We start from the raw sequence: 21,755 nt of genomic DNA, 5'->3' as shown, positions 1-21,755 counted from the left end.
ACCTGTTCCACTCATACCCAAATCCAGATATATGACCCGACCCATTTGACCCTGCCAACAGGCCCGGCGTGCGTCTCCGTTCTCCGACTCTCCCCTTTTGCTCTCTCTCTCTCTCTCTCCCTCTCTCTCCCCCAAAAAATCGTCGCGGGAATCCGGCCATCTCTCCGCATCTTCCTATCAAAGGCGGGTACTCTCTCTCAAATCTTCTCGGCCATCCAGCCTCTCCGATACCTTCCTATCACAGACGGGTACTCTCTCTCTCCTGCTCGGATCACTTGATATTTGATCTATATACTGCAATTTTTTTCGCGTTTTTGTGTTGTGTTTGTGCATGTGCTTTGCATTTTTGTTTTTGGTCCTGGATAGGCCCTGGCTTTTGATCTTTCGTAAATTGAATACAAGCCGTGGGCGGTCGGTATTTTTCATGATTGTGTATCTAAAATGTTGTATGTAGGTCATTTTCTGTTTCTAACTGATAGATTGTCGGGAAATCGGTTGTTGATTTGATTTAGAGCGGCACTTCGTGTTTCCTCGTCATGCTTATGGCTGGTGAGGAAACTGTGGAAATTCAGTCGATTTGCAGATCTGGAAAATAATTTGGTTGACATAATTTGAATTTCATTATGTGAATGTATATTGAAACGAGAAAGTATATTGAACATTCACATAATGAAATTCAGTCGATTTGCAGATCTTGGTAGCTACTGCAAGATTTGGGGATTGGGGTGTTGGAGTATTGATTTTTTTCCAGACTTGCTTCTTTTTCTCGTCTTTTTTTTTTTCAGTCAGTTCTGTTTTGCTTTCTCTTCTTCCTCTCGATCTCTGCTGTATATCCATGTTGATGTTTTCTAGTCTTTCTTAGCTGGCCTTCGGAGATTCTGTAATCTGTGAAGTTCTTAGTTCTTCTGTGGTTCTTGGACTGATTAACTGCAAGACTTGAGAATGTGCAAAATTAACTTTGTACAATTAATCCTCTTTTCCCGCTTCTTCTGTATTCAGATGGCACTGATTTTTCAGCTGTGTTATTGCAAATTGATTCTTCTCAAAGATAATATCCATGTGCTAAGATGTCATGCTTGTTTCCATTTCATGTCATTTTAACTTTCCTATGTATTATTGTTCCCATCATTTTCGCTTGACTATGTAAAATGACCGGATCTAGTGGTTAACATAAACGTGCTCCATTCATTTGAAATGAGGGTTTAAGTATAAAAATCAATGCTAAATACAGAAATAATCTTGTTTTGGAATTTGAATTTCAATATTTATTTTCTTCATTTTTAGAATTCTGACCTCATTGGGGAACAGCCAGTGCTGGCTGCTATGTATACTCGTTGAATACAATAACTACATGCACAACTATAGCGACTAAGGACAAGAAAAACTGTTCTTACTTCTTAGTCCATCTCCTAGCAATGCGACTCATCATTTTCATTTATTTTTTCCATTACTACTGTATTATTTTTTTATGCCAATATTTAGGAGTATTAGCCACAAAGAATGTACGGGGAGCATACCACAAAATTAATAAAAAATGTACAGAAAAAATGAGTTAGAAAAGGAAAAAATGACATGGTACAAACTACAAACTGATTAAAGCACAAAAGTAGATGAAAAGTGGAGTTTACAGAGAATATAGAATCACTGCAATAAATGGATATGTAAGCACCTCACTTCATGGTGCACTTGTAGCTTGATAAGTTCCTTATTTATTGACCTATAGGCGTTATTGACTCCGCCTCTTCGCTAAGAAGCTGAAAGCGGTCACGTCATGTCACTCTTTTTAGAACACTTCATAGTATGGTTTAAGCGCATGAGGATTTGTTAGAATTTTCTAAGCAGGACTATTTTCAAGTCCTTACTCCTTATGTCACAAGTGTCTGTGCATGTGGGACCCAAATCTGGATGTTGAACTTCGCCTTGATATCGATTAGACAATTATAGTGACACGATCTAAAACTGACTCCAATGTTTGGATTGGCTGATTCCAACCTGCCCCATAGCCAGCTTTTTTTCGCACCTAAAAGGACCATCAGCAGTATGACACACAGTTATATAAGGCACTAAAGATTTCTCAAAATCTTTGATATAGGAATGTCTTCACGTCCTTCCATATACATAGGGTGTTAGTCTTGCCTTTCAGTTTTGACCTGGCATACCTGTTATCTTTTTGACTAAGTATGTGTCGCGTAAGAATTTCCATCACTAATTTCTTGGGCAGGTGAACTGAAGGTGCAAAAAGGACTGGTCAGAATGAGGAATCTATTGAAATATATGGTTATATTTAAGTAAGCTGGTGAATCAGGTTAAGTGTGCTACCAAGTCAGAGACAAGGGTTAGAAACACCACCTTACAAGATTGGAAGTGTTAGCGGATGGGGAGCAGCATAGTGAATAAACCTTAAACATTTTTGTCCCAAAAGCAAACCTTTCAAAGTATTCATGGCACCAATTTTAGGTGAAAAGCCATAGTTCTCTGGAAACTACACTTACATAGTTACATGTAAGTGACATGATAATTAATAGTTTCATCTTGTCAAGTAATGCTTAAGGTTTAGTTCCTGCTGTGATGGTTTTCCTATGGTAACTTACCCGTTGAGGGTGGCTTTACAGCTCAAATCCTTTGTTGAGGGTGGCTTTACCAGCTGAAATCCTTTGTGTTCTTGCCCATCTATTAGAAGGCTTTTGGAGAAAGGGCAGACCTTTTCATTTCTGTTAATGCCTACCTGGAGTGCCACAACCAATGATTATAGCAGGTACATCAGGAATTTTTCTCAAGGTTGGTGGTTTCTTAGCACGATATTGACATGCAGAAGAAGGAGAGAGAATGAAATAGATTGGTGATCTGGTGGATCAGGATGGACCTGCAGTTTCCAAAACTTAGGGCTTCCAGCTAGAAAACTTGGGGAATGAATGAGATCCTTGCATTGCTTGCAGGATTGTTCCCTGGTCAGATATAAATAATTTTCGTTTGTTGTATTCCTCATTCTTCAATTGATTTTAGTGAAGGAAGGGAGCCATCTCCTCATTCTCATAGAAAAACCTAATGAGTATATAGATGTATTTATATAACAAAAGAATTTTCTCAAGATGCAGACTCATGATTTTCTTTTTGTCTTTTTCTTATCTAGTTAATTTCCAACATGTGAGTTATGTGGAATTTTATTCGCCTTCATCTCATTCTTGACATATAATAATAAAATCAATTTTTCTGTTATTGTTGTCCTTGGTGTTCATTGCAAAGGAAATTAGAAGTATGTTTTCATAATTTTTCCTTTTAGAATTCAAAAGAAAGAACTTCCTCTTGCAAGGTTTAGGTAGTTTCATAAATTCCCGTTTGTCGTTTACCATGTAACTTTATATCTGATCTAATAAATAGTTTTCTATCAGAATTATGTGGATGATCCTTCTGTCTTGTGTGTTGGTAGCGTGAAGTTCGATCACATTTGTTACATTTTTTTAATTTAGTTTAAATTTGTTTAATACCTCCTTCATTTCTTTCTTAAAAACTTTAATGTACAATCTTTTTTTTTTCTTTGCAATGCTTCTTTTTTATTGATCATCCACTTGTTTGTGTGCTTTTTCAGAAACAGTAATTTTGATTCGTTGATACGTTGGTTGAAGTAAAGATGTCTTCTCAGAAGATTGAATCTGGTCACAAGGATGTTGTGCATGACGTTGCCATGGATTACTATGGCAAGCGATTAGCAACTGCATCTTCAGATACTACCATCAAAATCTTTGGCCTGAGCAGCAGTTCCGGTTCTACCTCCTCTCAGCAGCTCTTGGCAACACTTAGTGGCCACCAGGGCCCCGTTTGGCAAGTTGCCTGGGCACACCCAAAGTTCGGACCTATTCTTGCATCTTGCTCTTATGATGGCCGTGTTATCATCTGGAAGGAAGCAACTCAACAGAATGAATGGGTACAAGCTCATGTTTTTACGGACCATAAGGCCTCTGTTAATTCCATCTCGTGGGCACCCCATGAGCTAGGCCTCTGTTTGGCTTGTGGTTCTTCTGATGGAAATATCTCCATCTTCACTGCTCGTGCAGATGGTGGCTGGGATACTGCCAGGATTGATCAAGCACATGCTGTTGGTGTCACTTCTGTTTCATGGGCTCCTGCCACAGCTCCAGGCACACTGGTTGGCTCCAGTCCTCTGGATCTAGTGCATAAACTAGCATCTGGGGGTTGTGACAATACTGTTAAGATATGGAAGTTGTACAATGGGGCGTGGAAGATGGATTGTTTTCCTGCACTCCAAAAGCACTCGGATTGGGTCAGAGATGTAGCTTGGGCACCTAACCTTGGGCTCCCAAAGTCGACAATTGCTAGTGCTTCTCAAGATGGCTCAGTGGTGATATGGACTGCGGGAAAGGAAGGTGACCAGTGGGAGGGCAAGGTTCTGAAGGATTTCAAAACACCGGTTTGGAGGGTGTCTTGGTCACTGACTGGGAATATATTGGCCGTTGCTAACGGAAATAATGAAGTCTCACTGTGGAAAGAAGCAGTAGATGGTCAATGGCAGCAGGTTACGACAGTGGAGCCATAGAAATAGCTAATTTTCTTCGAGTGCTTCTTTTTCCGATTCTTTTTCTTCTGCTACTGTCTTCTCCTTTTTCTTCTTGCTGTCGTTGGTAAGTTGCGGATGGCTGGCTTTGCCTAATTAGTTTCTCTTGACACTGCGCTTGCTGGACTAACTGTTTGTTTTGTGGCTTAGTTCAGTATTGAAATTATACGTTTACTCACCATTTGGAAGATGATGAGAATTAGGAATCATGTGACCCTTCCACAGATGAACTTTTACCCTTCCACGTGAATTTTTTCACGCGTCACACTGTTGCCTTGAAAATTCCAGTAAAACAAAGTCGGGGCGTCACTATTTGTCTTAAAATTTTCAACGACCGTACAGACAAAAAAGATCTGCCTGAAATAAATTTCTTGCTAACCGACACGCTAAAGTCGAGTAACTCTTGCTGATCTGGTCAGCAGGTGGGAACATTTTAATGTGAAGTATCATATACTTTATACTTTTTGGTTTAATCTTTTATATTTAGTATATAATAACCATTAGCAAATGAACTGTAGCCGCTAGAGGTATTGCTACTTTGAATCAGACCCAGAGAATCGGCTGAGAAGTTTATATTTTTGAGCCAGGATCTGCATGGTAAGAGCTCAAAATTACAAATGATATTGTACTCGAAAGGAGGACTTCTCTCCACAAAACAACGAAAGAAAAATGAAAGTGATATTTTAGAAAATAACCAAAGTATCCAATGGATTTTGGAAAATGACAAAAACAGTAAAACATGCAACCCGCCCTAGAGAAGGAACGGAAATGAGAGTTTTCTTCGTTTTTTTTTTTCTTATCTGCTGCTTCATAAGGCACCTAAATTTGCAGACAATGAATGTGATGCGTCGCTGTTACCTGTTTTTCTAACAGAATGCACCTAACTTTTCAGTCAATGAATGGAATGCACCGGTGATACCAGTTTTTCTTCCACATCCTACCAGTTATTGATCAAAATCTGAACGCCAGTAGCAGGATTTGGCAAAGAATATGGGACCCAATTACGGTTTGCTCTTGACGCATTGTGGACTTCGACGTTGAAATTTGAGTTTGAACCGACTCCAAAACCTAACAAAACTTCAATTTAGCGTGTCTGATCTCAAGTTAGTCAACCTCGGATCAGATCAAGTTTTACAAAACCACTCCTTCAAATTAAGTTGTGAATGCCGGAAGGAGAAGAGCATAGTTGGTCGGGTTGATGAGCTCATGAAAGACTAGTCATCAGTTTCGATTCCCATGAACACTACTCCTCTACGATACAAATGGTGACAAGTGCTATTCACAGAATTGAAGAGAGTAGCACACTAAATTGAAGAGAGTACCCATGAGTTCAACTATAACCCAAATCAGCCTTGGACCCTTAGGCCAAGGGGAAGGGTTTCGGCTTCTTTGAAATTAGGTTATGAATCCAAATAATAACAGTCATATTAAATCCAAGTGTGTCGGATCTGAATCGTATCCAAGTTTCATTCCTGCAACCAATTGTTTTTTGTAGGATTCCCCAGAAATTCATCGATTTTTTTTGAAACAAATGATTATTCTTCTGCTTTTTCACGTTCCAGGAATAACCAAGACATTTGGGAATATCCAGAAGGATTTTTGGGGAATGGGTTCGACTCTATCTGTCACTGTTTGTTCGGTTTGAAGAGAGCAAGGATGATCGTCTATTTATTTTTTATGAGGATCATCAGTTCCTTTTCCTTCTTTTACTAAAATTCAATCCCAATTCGGCATGAAACTTGACGATCTTGAACTCGATCCAACAAATGCAAATGACATGTAATATTACCTTATTTTCAATGTGATGTACGTTTACGGTTCATATTACGAAATGATGCTTGCACCATTCGATTATTGCCGATTACTGTATTTCTTTTTCTTTGTTAATGGTTTGTAAAAGAATCCTGAAAACAGTAGCTTAACAATAACCGGCCACTGCGAATTGGTTGTTTTACTTTGCTAATGGTTGCAAAAAGAATCCACGTAAACACCCATCTCATAATTCTCATTCTAAGGACGTGTTTGATTGCAAAAAACAAAAAAGGCAGCTTAGTTTGAAAAAAGTTTCAAGGATTTTCAAACTTTGAGTGGGTATGGTGTGCTTTAATGGCCGAGCCACTTGTTGGCTGGTGTGGGCAATTGCCCATATCAACCCAATAAAAATCTTATTAAAGCGTCCCAAGGTCTCATTTTCATGACTCAAAAATTACATGCTATGCTGACACCAAATTTAACTTATGTCCCCAACTCAAGTGCTTTTTAGTGAAAAAAAATCCTGGTTGTGCCACTAGTGTGCTAGGGTTCAAGATATCGGGCGCTCGAGATAATTTATCTAGGCAATCAAGCGGGTCCTAATGGTAGTTATTAAGAACAAGTAGAAGGACAGTTATGCCTTGAAGGAGTAACTAATAAAAAGGCAGTCAGAGACATTTCCAGCTCAGGTCCCACTTTCGAGGGCATAAATCCAAAAATGAACTTCACATTTTTTCTTTTTTCTGATATGAGCCTCACTTTCGGCAAACATAAATGGCAAGTCAAATCTCGGCATGTTGCAAGACGTCAAATTATGTGACTTTCAAACCTTATTCATCATTGTAAGTTGTGAGAAATGCTCCTTCCTTCCACAAAAGAAAAAGAAAACAAAAGAATGAGTAAAAGGAAAAAGTAACTTTTTTCTACGCCTTCTGTTTTCAACGTAGTCACTTGTCGTAACTGGGCAGTTAGTCGAAGCCCATTGGCCTACCTTCTTTCCTACTTCGTAGACGAGTATTTCCATTTTTATTAGGTAGGTTTTTACTTTTTAGGTCACAATTATATATATATATATATATATATATATATATATATATATATATATATATATATATATATATATATATATACATATAATTCAGTGATTTCATTATGTCTGATCATTCAGTAGTTAATTGGATTATTTGGGAAAAAATAAAAAGAATGAGCTGAGGGTAGTGAGAGAGATGTTGCCAATAGTTTGGGACCCGGTGACTCAGTTGCATTGTTGGTCTGAGTCCAAATACTTGATCCACCGAGTCCAAGCCCACCCACTGACATGCTGACCCGATTAACAGACGTTTCGAGTCTGATTTTCAAGTTTACCAACTATGTTGGGCCCGGCTCAGTGCTCAGGTCTAAGCCAAGACTCCTCTTAGACTCATTTGAATTGGTCGAGAATCAGCTGACCTGGTGATTCGTTTACTCTTTCTCTTTCTCTTTCTCTCTCTCTTTATATATATATATATATATATATATATAACATGCTACATGCTATGTTTTTCTTTTATAATTCAATGATTTCATTATGTCTATGATCATTCACTAGTTAATTGGATCATTTGGAAAAATATAAAAAGAATGAGAGAGCTACTGAAGGTAGAGAGAAAGAGAGAGAGAGAGAGATGTTGCTGAATAGATGTCATTTCTCCAATCCAAATCCAATTGAACGTTACTTTTGTTATGTATCCGATCTTTTTTAAGCAATTCAGTCAGATATCAAATCCAAATAAAATGTATTGACATCAATAATCAATGCTTCCCCTCTAAAGCCACCATGTAGTTATAAAAAGTGTCATCTCCTTGTTTGTGTATCATTTGATCACATTTAACGAACGGCTAAAATCAATACATCATGAAGAAATTTAGAGAAATGTCTATGTAATGGGAAGGAATTATTTCCTAATGTGACTGAGCCGTTCGAATTCTGCGAGAGAGAAAAGGGCCATTTATGAGCATTTAATTATTTGGCTAGAAACTTAATAATAGAAAAAATTAATAAATGCAACGAAAAACTCCTGCATTTTTTTTCTTTCTTTTTATTTTTCCAGTTTTCAACACAATTTATGGAGTTCCGTTCCCGGTAATTAGTGAGGTTGTTGGACCGTTCGAGTTGTGCGGTACGAGCACCAAGTCATGCCATTTATAACGGCTCTATAGTGTAGTTCGGCAATTTGAACGGGTCGGATCTGTGATCTCAATTTGACTTGCGTCGGATCTAAATAGATCGGATCCGACCGTTCCCATCCAATTGAGATTGGGATCTGGATCGATGTTCTAATGGGGGATGTTTGTCCGTTTGTTGGTAATAATGGTCCGATCCGATTTGATTTGCTGCATCTAACTAGCGGGTAGGTTTGGATCAGTTTTTGGATCAAATATGGCCCATTGGCTTCCCTGGATATGAATCTACCATTGGTTTTATGATTTTGTATCGGAATAACTGTCACAGTTCTCAGTCTAAAATTTGATTTTGGATTCAGGATGCGAGACTAACAGGCATTTCAAGTTGGATTCTGTTCTTGATAATAGAAGAATGAAACAAAATCTTATGTTTGGACTGCACTTATCGGTCTGAGATTATGCCCAAATCCAAGATCCTCACAGTCTTAAGTTCAAAACTGACTCTAAGTCTAGGACCCAATTCAGGAGTATGGATGACCAGGACTGGGTCCAGAAATAGGCCCAAAATGGAGCATGTTAGTTGGGTTACAGTTAGTCTGTTTGGACCTAGTGACTTTGGGCAGGAGAGTGCAAGAGAACTTTAAATCTTTGAACTGAAGTTTGGGCCTTAGTGTGGATAAGAAACGCCGGTCTGGGTCATGAATAGATCCATATCATGTGCCTCTGTTTTATGGATTTGGGCATGACATATTGAGTACAAATGGTCATGGATCTATTTTGGCCTGGATCCAGATCCAAATTTCACGGACTGTCACTTTGGATCCCTTCAGACCCCAATATCGCCCATGGGAGAACGATGCTAATATTTCAGATGTGATTACGTATGGAATTAAAATGGACCTGGACATTTTCAGTGCTTCATTCTGACAAATACTTTGGATCCGCTTCATTGGATCCTCGTCAACTGTATTCTGGTCCACAGCCAGTGGCATCAACAGAAGGGGTAGATCCGGAACTACCGACTTAGTGATGTAAACGGTTCAGATCATGATCTGAGATCTAATCAAAATCCAAAGCAAGTGCGTGGGATTTCCACGCACAAGCAATAAGATCCTGTCAGTAAGTGGATTTGAACGCAGCACGCAGTGAGTATGGATTTCTGCGTCGGCCAATATACTACAAGTCAAGTTACACATATAAAACCAATGCTTGGTAGATCCAGATTTAGTTTTTGTCTGGATCTGGATCTGGATATCACTCCAACCAAAATCCTGCAGCGGCTGGAGAACGTTATCCCACTGGGTTCGGGTACGTCATTGACAGGATCTCTAAGACCCCAGCCAAAGATATCTGTTCCAAATCCAGACTCACTTTGGTTTGAAGCAGATCCAGATCCAAATTGACCCACATCATTGTCAAACCTCTCATTCTCACCTCACGAAAAATTTCCAATGAAAATTTCGGCACGTTTTTAAAGCCTTTCTGAGACATCACCAATATATAAATAAAGAACAAGTAATGTTTAAATTATGAGGGCGTTAGATATTGCATTAAAAGCATATATCATTTTCAAAAGCATGACATCTTCCAAACAGCTGATTTTTTCTGAACATTTCCTGATTAACTATGAAAGATGTGGGAACAGACCCAGAATGCCTCGGTCAAATTTAAGACCGGCTCGGACGGACAACCCATCCCGGATCACAGGGGCACGATAATTTATTCATGTTACTTTTTAGAACTTAATACCAATTTTAATCTACTTAAAAAAGGAAAATATTTTATACAAACACATTTTTAGCACTATATATCAGTGTGTTAAATCCCAAAAAAGGAAAAAATCTGTTCACATCCCATTTTACTGACAATTACACATCATTTTTGTGTCGTGTCCGTGTCCGTCCGACATAATGTTTGAGTGAATATTTCATGTTTGTCTTCTACGTAAAATTCTCTGCATCAACTCCATTGTCTTTCATGGTGTTACACGCGCACATGAACCACGGAGTCCCCACTGTTTTGGTTGTTTCTTGCAGGGGAACACCTAATATGAGGATGTTTGATGCGAAGAACAGAACACCATGTGCACGGGACAATCTGTTTTGTTCCTTCGTTCAGCCCCTTTGGTAGACTAGCGAGAGTGCGTTCCTCAGTGCCCTCGGAACGAACACCGTCGTTTGTTCTACTCGGACTGCAACACGCATCAAACGCCCTCGTACATTTAAAGTTTCCCAATGAGATTTTTTATCCCTAGTTTGTTGGCGCGGGGGGTGAAAGTGAAACATGAAGCAGGTAATTTATAACCTTTTAAGAGTGAAACTAAGAGTAGGACAGTAGCAAACGGTGAACAAGGTTTTGAAGCAGCTTTGGACTTCAGGACTAAAGAACAGATCACTCGATTCCCTCCACTAAACCAAAATCAAGTTCAAGGGTGGGTTTGCATGGCGGTGAAGGCTCACCTAGAGTTTTCCTTTCAAAAGAGTCGGTCATGTTGCTGTGACGGCGAAACAACATGATTCAAATTTGATATTAGTTTAAGTTAAAATTGAGGTACAGTCAAATCAAGAGGACTTCTGAAAATAAACCAAACCAACAACAATGTAATGGCTGTGTTCTTGTGCATGCATGCATGAATGAATGGATGAATGAAGCAAAGTGGCTTATTGGTAGCTTGTTGGAGAAAGGGAGTAATTTCCCTATGGTTTAAACTATCATATCAATCATGAAAAGGAAAAAGGAGAGGTAAAAAAAAGAGTATCTTCACAATTTTTAGAAAGAAGATGACTTGTTCTATTCCTTTTGGTAGAAGCCGGAAGTCCCCAAATGAAAAATCAGTATTTTTTTTTTGCGTTTGTTTATTGTTTTGGAATGAACAAGCATAAGACTCGTCGAGTTTGAGATGTGGGGGTTCGTCAAGGTTTAGGTCCACCGTTATTTTCTGGAATTTTATATAGAACGAATGATAAAGAAAAGGAAATTAGAAATCGTTCAGTTGAGTAGTTTGGATTTGATTTATCTGTGAAATCTTTTTAATTGTAACTGACTGGGAGAGATAATTTTGGAGAGCTTATCACCTTCTAAATTCGTCTTTTAAAACTCTGTATTTACATTTGGTATTCTCTGCGAATGATAGAAAATGGCAGTTTCTAAGTTTCTTCTTGTACTTTTAATGTGTCGATACTTTTACGCGTCCGCGTTTGTTTATATATATGAAATTGAAACAGAGAAGAAATAGAAATTAAATATTTAATTTTGCCGTTATATTCCAATGACAAAGCAATATCAAACCAAAAGTTACCAAACTCATGCACGCTCTCTCTCTCTCTCTCTCTCTTCCTTTGAATCCTCTCTCCTTCCTCTTCTCTCATACGCCGCCCTTCTCATGACCCTCACCTATCCCACCATTCATTCCCTTTGCATTGCTCATTAAGTCACACAAAAACCTCTCCTTCTCCCTCTTTCTGTCTCTGTGTGTGTCTCTTTCTATTTGGGCCTCACTCTTCAATGCCTCTTAGGACCCTGAAATGCTTATCTAATGGAGGTACTAACAGTAGTAATCTAAAACGCACTTTTTCTTATTTGTCTTCTGTATTCTATCTTGCTTTTAATCCATCTAAATCTTTTGTGACGCTGCCGATTGTTCTCTAGAACGGGTTTTTCCGTTGCGTTGTCTTTACTTTTGCTGGTTGCGCTTGTTTTCTCGTTTTTGACGATGATGATCGTTTCTTTAGGGGGTTATTGATGCGTGGTGCATTTTGATTGTAATCCGTTAATTGGGTTTTTGCTGGTCCGATTGGACTTTCTGAATACTGGTTGCAGAAATTTCGGGCGATCAATTTATGATTTCTTGGTGCTTATTTCTTATTGAATTTCTTGGTGGGGATCGGGTTCCGATGACTCTGATTGTGTTTCGATTGCTTTCTCGCCTATAATAACTGTTTTTGAGCAGTTGATTGTTGTTTTGTTGTTCTTGTGATTATTGTTCTGTTCTGCCGCTTTTTTTGGGTTGAATGCAGTGGTTGAGGTGGTCCTGAATTTCTCATTTTTTTATTCTTTTTTTCCAGCACGAAGAAGTATTGGCCTCCCTTGAGCAGCGTGATTTCTGATCACAAGAAGACGTCAGGATTTTTTAGGTTCTCAATTACAGCACGGTTTTAAGATTTCTGAGTTTGGTTTTTGGAGGGGTTTAAGGCTGAGTGAGTCGATCTGCATTGGGGATTGATAGAGCTGGCTCTGCAAATTCGTTTTAGAGAATTTAGTAATCCATTATATTGCACAAGATGAGGGGTGGTAATGAACAAGATGATGAAGAATTCGAGATGCTTTTGGGAGAGATTCCAACTGCTACTTCTGCCGGAAATCTTCACTCAGACGAATCTGGCATTATCAGTTCATCACCAAGTTTCATTGTGGCTCCTTTAAATGATCAAGCGATACGAAAAACCTCACATTCTGATGCATTCACTAACTCCTACCATGCTTCACAATCATCTAAGCATGGTGCTAATGCAGTATCGGTATCCCCTGTTTTTGTTTCACCTGTTTCGTCTGGCTCTTTCCCTTGCTTTTACGGTGCACTGAATCAGAAGACCACATTCAATCAAAAAACACAAAATGAAGAGACTTTTAATGGCGCCAATGACATTGTTAAGAAAGGGCATCAAACACCAGCTGAAGGCGTTGGTCAGGAAGCTAGCAGCCTTATCATTGAGTCTACTTTACCGGATGATCAGTCTTTGACATCTGCATTGGCTAATTTAAGCTTGAATGCCGGGGCCAATAACATTCCAAACATGGAACCATCAGTACTCTATAAAGGCTTTCCTTATTCTGGATTTTCGATGGAAGGACAATTTTCTGATCAAATTGAAAAGTCACAGTCCGGCCTTGAAGTACTTGGTGGAGCTGTTCCTCCATCACCCAATAGAGTAAACTCTGTTAATTTTGTAAATTCTACATTAGACCCCCTGGAGATGTTCAATACATATGGAATGAGGTTTCCTTCCCTAACAAATATGAACTCCATGGATAAATTCAATGCAGAGGCAAACAGGGAAGAAAATGCTAAGCTTTTGAAACTCAATATCCATGATATAAAGAAGCATAAGGTGGATCCCCGTTTGCCAGTTGAAGAATTTTCAAATAATTTTAGGGAGCAGAGACATAATCTTCCCATATATTCAGGACCAGTTCAAATGTCTAAAGGCATCCACTCGTTTCCAGTTTTTCCAAGAGTGCCTGTCTCAGGGGTTGAGTTTCCTGGTGCTGCATATCAGCAACAGTATTTTGTGGATGCCCAGGGTTCCCCATTTGTGCAGTCACAAGAATATGGACATTCACACACGCCTGTGCAACATCTGAATGGCACTCATATGCCATGGCAGCATGTAGATGAAAATAGGCACAGAGCAATGCAACAGCAGTGTGCCTACTTGCATCAGCTTCGGAACCTAGGAACTGTGTCTCACAATCAGCTTCGAGCACCTTCTAATGGAGCCATTGGATCTCTGAGCAAAAATTGCAGTCAAACTTACTATGAACTTCCTGTTCCTCATGTTGAACAGCCCTCTCAAACTTTGTATTGGAGAGACAATGCCCTTCCTCAAGGATTTAACCAGTCCAATCTTATGCTACTAGGTGGAAGTCATTGCCGGTACTATGCTCAAGGTTTCTGTGGTAGGGGAGAGAGTTGTCCATTCATTCATGGGCAGAACCAGATACTCAGGAGTGGCATGCCCTGCTCACCAAATGATTTGAAAGATTATGATGTATTGGCAAAAGAAGCAAAGCCAATCTACCCAGAAAAAATACTGACTAGGTCTCATGGAGCAAAGCCATTGAATAGCTTGAAGCCCCGCTCAGTTTCACCCAATAACCTAGCTTTATGCCATGCCCATTCAAATGGAAGGATTCTGTCAAATGGCCACTGCCACCGTAATTCATCTATTAGAACTGCAGGCTCATTTCCACTATCTGGCCAAAACTCTGGAGGATCTTCCCCTGATAAGTCGGAGTTGCATGAAGCAAGGTCACGGCAGCTCCTGAAAATTAATTCACTGGATGAAATTAAAGGAAAGATCTACACTTACGCAAAGGATCAGCATGGTTGTCGGTTCTTGCAAGATATGTTCCAATATGGCACCCGAGAAGATGCACGGAAGATCTTTGTTGAGATAATAGATCACATAGTTGAACTGATGACTGATCCTTTTGGAAATTATTTAGTCCAGAAGCTCTTGGATGTATGCACTGCCAACCAAAGGATGGAAGTAGTTCGTGCTGTTACCAAAACACCTGGGGATCTCGCACAAATCTCCCTTGACATGCATGGGTATGTTTCTTTTCCCAAGACCAATGAATATACTAGTAATATTAATCTTAGATGTATAATATACTCTTTCTTAGTGTCTTGTCTGACTTGTCTGTTTTCTCTTTCAAACTGTAGGACTCGAGCTGTGCAAAAAGTCATAGAAACTGTTGACACCCCAGAGCAAATTGTAATGGTTGTGTCATCTCTTAAGGATGGTGTAGTTAAATTAATGAAGGATTTAAATGGAAATCATGTGGCCCAGCGTTGCTTGCAATACTTCGACAACAAGTACAATGAGGTAAATTTGCCTGCTAATGGTTATTTTCATATGTGAGTCTTGGTCATGTTGTCATAATTACAGCAGTAAAATGTCATGGTTAGCAGAGGCCTTTTTTTTCCATTATCAACTCAGTCACCAAATTGTGTTTGTTATTTGCTTGTAACTGCCTTTATTACCTGAACTCCTCCATGATTTTTTGTGTTTGCTTTTGATGATATAGCAATCTTTGGTTTATGTGTGGTTTACTCTATTCAGGTTGGCTTTGTATGGGCTCTTTTCAAGGTGCATGTTGCTTATTCATATGACCTTCATTTCTGCTCTTAAACTGGCAAAGTTGCATCTGTTTATATATCCAAAGGCAAATGCATTTTTGTTTCTTTTTTAAAAATTTAGAATGCTAAGCCTTTTTCCTTGGTAGCCCATGTTTGTAAACCGTTCAGGCAGAGAATCCATTTTAGATCAATAACCTGAACACAGTGTGCTAGTTGGTAGTTCAGCGCCTTCGTTTTATCAGTTTGATGTAAAATGAATTGTGAAGCATAGTAGTCTGTGCCTACATGTATGACTAGAGGCTAAACAAATTGATGCAACTATTTTCTAGTTTATAGAGTTGCAACTTCATTGGCTTTCAGAGATTTTGGGTTTGATGCGCCCTTGGGCACTTATTCTACTTCTTTCAGTGGGATGACTTTCATCAGCAGCAGCAGGTGAGCATACACTCAGTTCATCGATTGCTGTGACCTTCTGAGCTAGATCAATCCTAAGTTCCCTCCCCATCCCACCCCCTTTCTATCCTATTGTCCTTAGAGCTTTCCAAGAATGGACATGACAATTGAGGTCCATTTCAACCAGTCATTGCATTTATAGAAAACTTAGTGATTTGTTTTCCATTAAATAAACATTCCATGAATTTTGGCATTTCATCACAATGTTCAAGTAATGGGTTTATATACTGTCAACAATTAATATGTTTTTTCCTTTGCATAGCTAGATTACTTTTCAGGTAAAGGCAGTTCAGCCAGTCTGTGTGGTTTTTGTGCTCCATAACTCTTCAAGTTTCAGAGAGAATTAGACTGTCAAAAAGTTTCTTAATAATAGGTCACATTGGAATATTGACCATCCTATGTTTCTAAAAGTGGATGCCTTCTTAATAATTATATGATTGTCTAGTTGGTCTGGGCTTAGTGCCACCTTCCAGTCTTATTTGGCTGTATTAACATGGTTTTAAGTTGATTAATGTGCCATGAAGGTACCCTTTTTGTTAAATGTGATTGTACGGTTGGTATAATTGGCCTTGGCTAGTGTCAGCTTTTATGAAGTGTATCATGAGATTTTTTTGGTTAACTTTAGCTATCTTTACATAAAAATGTAAAATGCTAAATGGAATGATATCAAAAGGTAACTAGCATTAATTAAGAAATAATTACTGAGCTTCAAACAATCTCTCCAAACCTTGTCTCAGTTGTATTCTTTATGAATGTATGCCAGACTTTTGATTTAAAATCCTGAATAAGTAATCACATTTGCTTGAACCAGTAAGGATACAGCAGTCATGGACTTGCATGTGGTAAATATGTGCTAGAGCAGTTTGTATGCACATTTCTTAGTTGTACATTTCATATACTTAAAATTAAGTCAAAAAAAATTGGACATGTCTAAAATTAAACACATGCAAACAGAAACACACATAAGTGAGCTGTGTGTGATGCTTCATATCGGCTTGGTGGAGGATGAAACTGATCCTGAAGCAGCATCTGCCTGATTTAGGGTACGGATTTTTCAAGTCATGATGCTGCAGCAAGGTCCAATATTTTAGTTAATGACATCAGGGTATCTTGTATTTTGTTGATATATTTTGCTCGATAGCCTATATTTCTGAATGTCTCTCTGTGCTTTGTTACTTTTTAGATGAATAGGCTTGAGGCCTTGAAAACAAAGTCAGCAAATTATAGAATGTGCATGAATGACTTTGTCATCTGATGGAATTCTGTTAACTCATATCTTGCTTGCGCTAACTAAAGTACTAAACCTTGTCTGCACCAAAATATTATCATAAGCAAGAGGAAAATGTTTGACTCAATTCTTTTTTTCTCTTTAAATCCGTATGAATGCTAGCTTGCTGTATTCTCTTGACAGTTGAGATATACTGAGGGCAGGGTTTATGTGGTTGTTTTGGCGAACTGTCCTGCTTAGTTCTTTTTTCACTTTAACCATTGTGCTGACGTTCCTCCATAATTGCATTAGTCAAGGCTTTAGCATGACAAGAAAAAAATCAAGATGAAATGTTAAAAATGTTATAATATGAACTGAAAAATATGCATGTGTGCAGTGGAGACTGCAGATTTGACTATTACTGGGAAGAAGTAAAGAAAATTAAATTATTTTGTCCCCTTAATAAATGATATGATTATTTAATATTAATTAACTCTTGCTAGTTGTTAAAAAGTTAAAATTAAATTCCGTTTTCACTTATGTGCCCTGAAATTTCTATGTAATATAATAAGCATGCTGAAGGTTGAAAAATTAAAGCCTTTTACTAGAAGTCAGAATTGGGCTGACTTTGCAATTTTTTTAGCTTATATAATTTCATCATGATGAAATGCCTTCTTATTTTTTCTTGTAACCGGTAGTAATTTTTGTACAATAACAAAGACAAGCAAGTTCCTGTTAAAGTGTTACCTTTGACAGTATCAATGTAAAACATTTACAGTTTCTATACGTGCTCAGGAAAAATATATGTTTTTTTCAAAAGACTATTCATTAAATATGTAACTCTTCCTTTGTGAGGGTGAATGATAATAGAAGTTCATATTAAACTGGTTTTAGCTTAAAGATTCCTAGACTCATCATGTGATGTTTTTTCTGGGCAGTTCAACATTGTGATGCAAACCTGGTTGTGGGGGGAACACATTACCATTTTGATGTGACCACTTACATAAGTAAAAAATGAAGCAAATTCTAGCAATTTTTTTCTGAACAAATTTTCGTAGGCTTTTTTCTAATTTCTTTGAATTTTCCTACTAGAAGCTCTATGGTTATGTCCTATGATGGGAGTAACATGATTGTTCAGTGTATTCATACTGATTGTCCATGATTCTATGTTAATGTGTTGTCTTTTGTACCGATAATCTATAACGTTTTATATTTGCTTCTGACTATAAATTATTCCATGATAGCGCATCAATGACAGACAATCACTACTAACTTGAAATTTATGATTGACAGTTTCTCTTTGATGCTGCGGTAGCCAACTGTGTTGAAATTTCTACTCATCGCCACGGTTGTTGTGTGATGCAAAAATGCCTCACCTTTTCTGATGGTGAACCAAGGCGTCGTTTAGTTTGTGAGATTGGTGTGCATGCACTAATGCTGTCACAGGATCAATTTGGGTAAGCATACATGGAGTCTATTTTGCCTTGGAAACATGCATTGTTATTTCTTAAGAATAATATCATGTTAAATTTACATTCTTCTTGCGAGGCATTTGTTTATGGAGTTTCTCTTTGAAACTTTCTACAGGAACTATGTGGTGCAATTTGTATTTGATCTTGATCTTCCTTGGGCAAATTCGCATGTCATGGACCAACTGGAAGGAAATTTTGCATGTTTGTCCATACAGAAATTTAGCAGTAATGTGGTCGAGAAATGTTTCAAGTGTGCTGCAGAGGAGGCTTCAGCCCGTATTATTCCAGAACTTATGGCTGATTCCCGCTTTCCGCAACTTTTGCAAGATCCTTATGCAAACTATGTTGTTCAGTCAGCATTGAACAATTCCAAGGTTCTTGATAAATCAGATTCTCTTTTGCATGCTTGTTATTCCAACCTAAATTGAGCCTGCGGTACATTGATTACCTAAATTCTTTGTTCTTTGTTTTCTCCAGGGCCCCATTCATGCTGCCCTTGTAAATGCTATAAAGCCTCATGCTCCGGCTCTGAGGAGTAGCCCTTATGGGAAAAGGATCCTTTCCTGTACCAGCTTGAAGACCAATAAAATATCATAGGTTGGTTTGACCGTTGCTTCACACCAGGAGCATCTGGTGATGGATTTTTGGTGTTCATGGATGCAGCTAGTACTTTTTAAGTCCAGTTTTGCAGTTCAGAAGACCATGTGAAGTGTAATAAAGAAGAAACATCGGCTTTTTTTTCTTTTTGTGTTTTGTTTATCTTTTACTTGTGAAATATCAAATGCATTGCTAGATCATTGAAGCGAGGAGGTAGGAGGTTTTTTGCTGCAGATGAAAAGGGCTTGCTTGTAGAACATTTTGGAGCATTGGCAAAGGTTGAAGAAAGCTTTTGTAAGTAGAGGCAGAAAGTTACTATGCCTGCAAAAACTTGTTTCTCAATAAGTTAACCTGGGACTTGTGTATGGTAAATTATGGGAGTGTTGTCCAAGTGAAGCTGTTTGGAGGGCTTTCTCAGGTTTGCAGGAACAGGGAGTAGGTGACTTGTGTTAATAGTTGGTAGTTGTTACTAGAAGGAATGCTGCTATATTGTACCTAGACTTTTCTTGTATACTTTTTTCTATGTGCAATGACAACATCTCATGCTTACGGTGTACGATGTCTTCTTAGATTTTATATCTTGCGATTAACAATAGCCTTTCTTGTCTTTGTGTATCATGTTGCTTAAAAAAATTAAGGGAAATTTTCAGGAACAAGCATAAAATTGGCGATAATAAGAGAAAGGTTCCAAACTGATCATGTAGGTTCCAAACTGATCATATTGAGTATGACCCATGAAATGACCATTTTTCTGACTTCCACCTTAAAATTAAATGATAATAAATTTGTTTTATGTCCTCATTGTTGGATTTTTCGTTTTAAAATAAAACAGAAACGTATGTAAATTGCTCAATTTGTGTTATACTGACAAAGAATTGTTTAATGTTTAAAGGATTAACCTTTTACTCCCGAAGTTCATAAAATAACTCGCAAGCATATGCTTCATAATTAAAAATCTCAAAATAAATTTAAAAAGCTTTTTTCCAAAGAAAGGCCAATGGGAGATGCCACATGGTCAACAATTTCACGGATCAAGTTTCTGAATTTAGAGATCCGAATTTAAAATTTAGGTCTTGCTCACATAAGGGCGCCCGTATATTGCGAGTATAATACTTGCATACCACCTCCACTCCAAAGATTATAATATCATGTTTGGATCGGTCATTTGGAACCACTATTAACTTCAAAAAGCCTAATTTGGACTGAAATGGAAAGTGCACCTAACTGATGTGTTGAATTATATTAAACAGCCAAGCATCTTAATTTGTCATAAAGAAGATCCATAGAAGTACTTTTGGAGTAAAAAGAAAATTTCGATCCAGATTGTTAAGAAAATAAATCCATTAAGCGGTTCATCCCACCGCCCGAAACGAGGCCCGAAGGCCTCCCATTCTCCCTGCCTTTGGGGTCCTGAGTTGTGTCGGTGTCACTGATAGCAACGGTGCACCCTTTAACTGGGATGTTGCGCCCTACCACCTTAAGACACATGAGCATAATGCCCATGAGAATCAAACTAGAGACATGTGCCCCTAGCCTGACCAACTATGCTATGCCCCTTGAAGCCATTAACAACCCATGTTAATTTAACAATGATCCATATAAATGGTTCAGTTTTGTTTGAAATCCAATTGACTTAGCAATCCTGGGACTGGACCATTTGTATCCACAGAAAGGACCACTTGCACCTTAATTGAATCAGATATCTGTTGAAAGATTTGGAGTCAAATCGAAACCCAGATGAAAATGGTGCTTGATTAGGTTTTTCCAAAACTCCGTTATAGACATTTGTGTATTGTCTGTTTTAAAGCGTCCAACCTGGGGAAGCGAAATTCAAGTCAAATATTAGATCCCATCCTCCAGTAAGGGACAAGAAGCAAGCCAAGGGTCGCCCCAACCTCGCTCCCCTCCCCCCAAATTCTCTTGCCTCTAGGCTCCAGGGCTGCATTGGCTTTGGGTAAGGAGTTGATGCCTATGAAAATTGAGCTATGAAACGACTTTTTAACCGTCATCGGTCCAACCAGCTATGTCATACCTCTTCGAGCCTCACCTGTGGCCCACTTGCCAAACTTTGGGCAAGCATAGTAGCACAAAGCCCGAATACTAATACTTCTGCCCTTATGATTTAATGAAAAGGGTGTATGCCCATGGGAATAGAATCAATGACTGACCTCTACTATGTTGAAACCCTTACCCTTGAGACACTTTTGCTTAAACTTCAATTTGATGTTTGTAAACATAAACTATACCACGCCGTATTCATATGTTTACTGCCTTCTTATATACAATATTTTCGTCGATTGTAACGCTAAACCGTAGCTTGCAACGTCCGCGTGTCTGCTTGTGGGTGTCCTTGTCAATTGTCATGCATTCACAGAACAGTGATTGAGTGTTGTGTTTCTCGAGGATTCTACATTGTAGCCAAAACTGGAACTGTTCTACATGGATCTCTTAGGAAAGCAGGTCCTAACACTCTTAAAAAAACTTGGTTGTTTCCCTCACCATCAAACACCTAAAAAAAAGTGCTGAATAAGTTTTGGTTGATCTAGGATGATAAAAAGTATGATTCTGAAAAGAGTTAGGTTTATGGTTTTATGGAGTTGTTGAAGCGCCAATATTTGGTGAAATAGAGTGGTGGAACATGAACTTAGCTGGGCCTGCATACCAGCAGTCTCCATGAGC

The 21,755-nt window shown here is 38.4% G+C and overlaps 2 protein-coding genes across 2 annotated transcripts; both read left to right on the top strand.

Moving 5' to 3' along the window:
* The first annotated feature begins 49 nt into the window (after positions 1-49).
* On the top strand, positions 50-4,779 carry LOC116263543 (protein transport protein SEC13 homolog B-like). The gene is made up of 2 exons (XM_031643284.2): positions 50-248; positions 3,587-4,779. The coding sequence occupies exon 2, from the start codon at positions 3,629-3,631 to the stop codon at positions 4,550-4,552; it is 924 nt and encodes a 307-aa protein (XP_031499144.1). The 5' UTR covers positions 50-248; positions 3,587-3,628; the 3' UTR covers positions 4,553-4,779.
* Positions 4,780-11,788: 7,009 nt separating this feature from the next.
* LOC116245690 (uncharacterized) lies at positions 11,789-19,632 on the top strand. The gene is made up of 6 exons (XM_031617200.2): positions 11,789-12,026; positions 12,550-14,816; positions 14,931-15,093; positions 18,301-18,464; positions 18,595-18,853; positions 18,957-19,632. Exons 2-6 carry the CDS (start codon positions 12,766-12,768, stop codon positions 19,074-19,076), a joined length of 2,757 nt encoding a protein of 918 aa, XP_031473060.1. The 5' UTR covers positions 11,789-12,026; positions 12,550-12,765; the 3' UTR covers positions 19,077-19,632.
* The last annotated feature ends 2,123 nt before the right edge of the window (positions 19,633-21,755 follow it).

This window comes from Nymphaea colorata, chromosome 1 (assembly GCF_008831285.2).
Source record: "Nymphaea colorata isolate Beijing-Zhang1983 chromosome 1, ASM883128v2, whole genome shotgun sequence".
Taxonomy (NCBI): Eukaryota; Viridiplantae; Streptophyta; class Magnoliopsida; order Nymphaeales; family Nymphaeaceae; genus Nymphaea; species Nymphaea colorata.
Note: the sequence above shows the minus strand (reverse complement) of the source record. Positions and strands in the feature narration are given on the sequence as shown.

What these genes read in the sequence shown, in the direction of transcription:
- LOC116263543 (XM_031643284.2), top strand. Translation starts at nt 3,629, where the DNA reads ATGTCTTCTCAGAAGATTGAATCTGGTCACAAGGATGTTGTGCATGAC.
- LOC116245690 (XM_031617200.2), top strand. Translation starts at nt 12,766, where the DNA reads ATGAGGGGTGGTAATGAACAAGATGATGAAGAATTCGAGATGCTTTTG. An exon ending in CTGTCACAGGATCAATTTGG is followed by an intron (nt 18,465 to 18,594) that starts GTAAGCATACAT and finishes AACTTTCTACAG; the next exon opens with GAACTATGTGGTGCAATTTG. An exon ending in CAGCATTGAACAATTCCAAG is followed by an intron (nt 18,854 to 18,956) that starts GTTCTTGATAAA and finishes TGTTTTCTCCAG; the next exon opens with GGCCCCATTCATGCTGCCCT.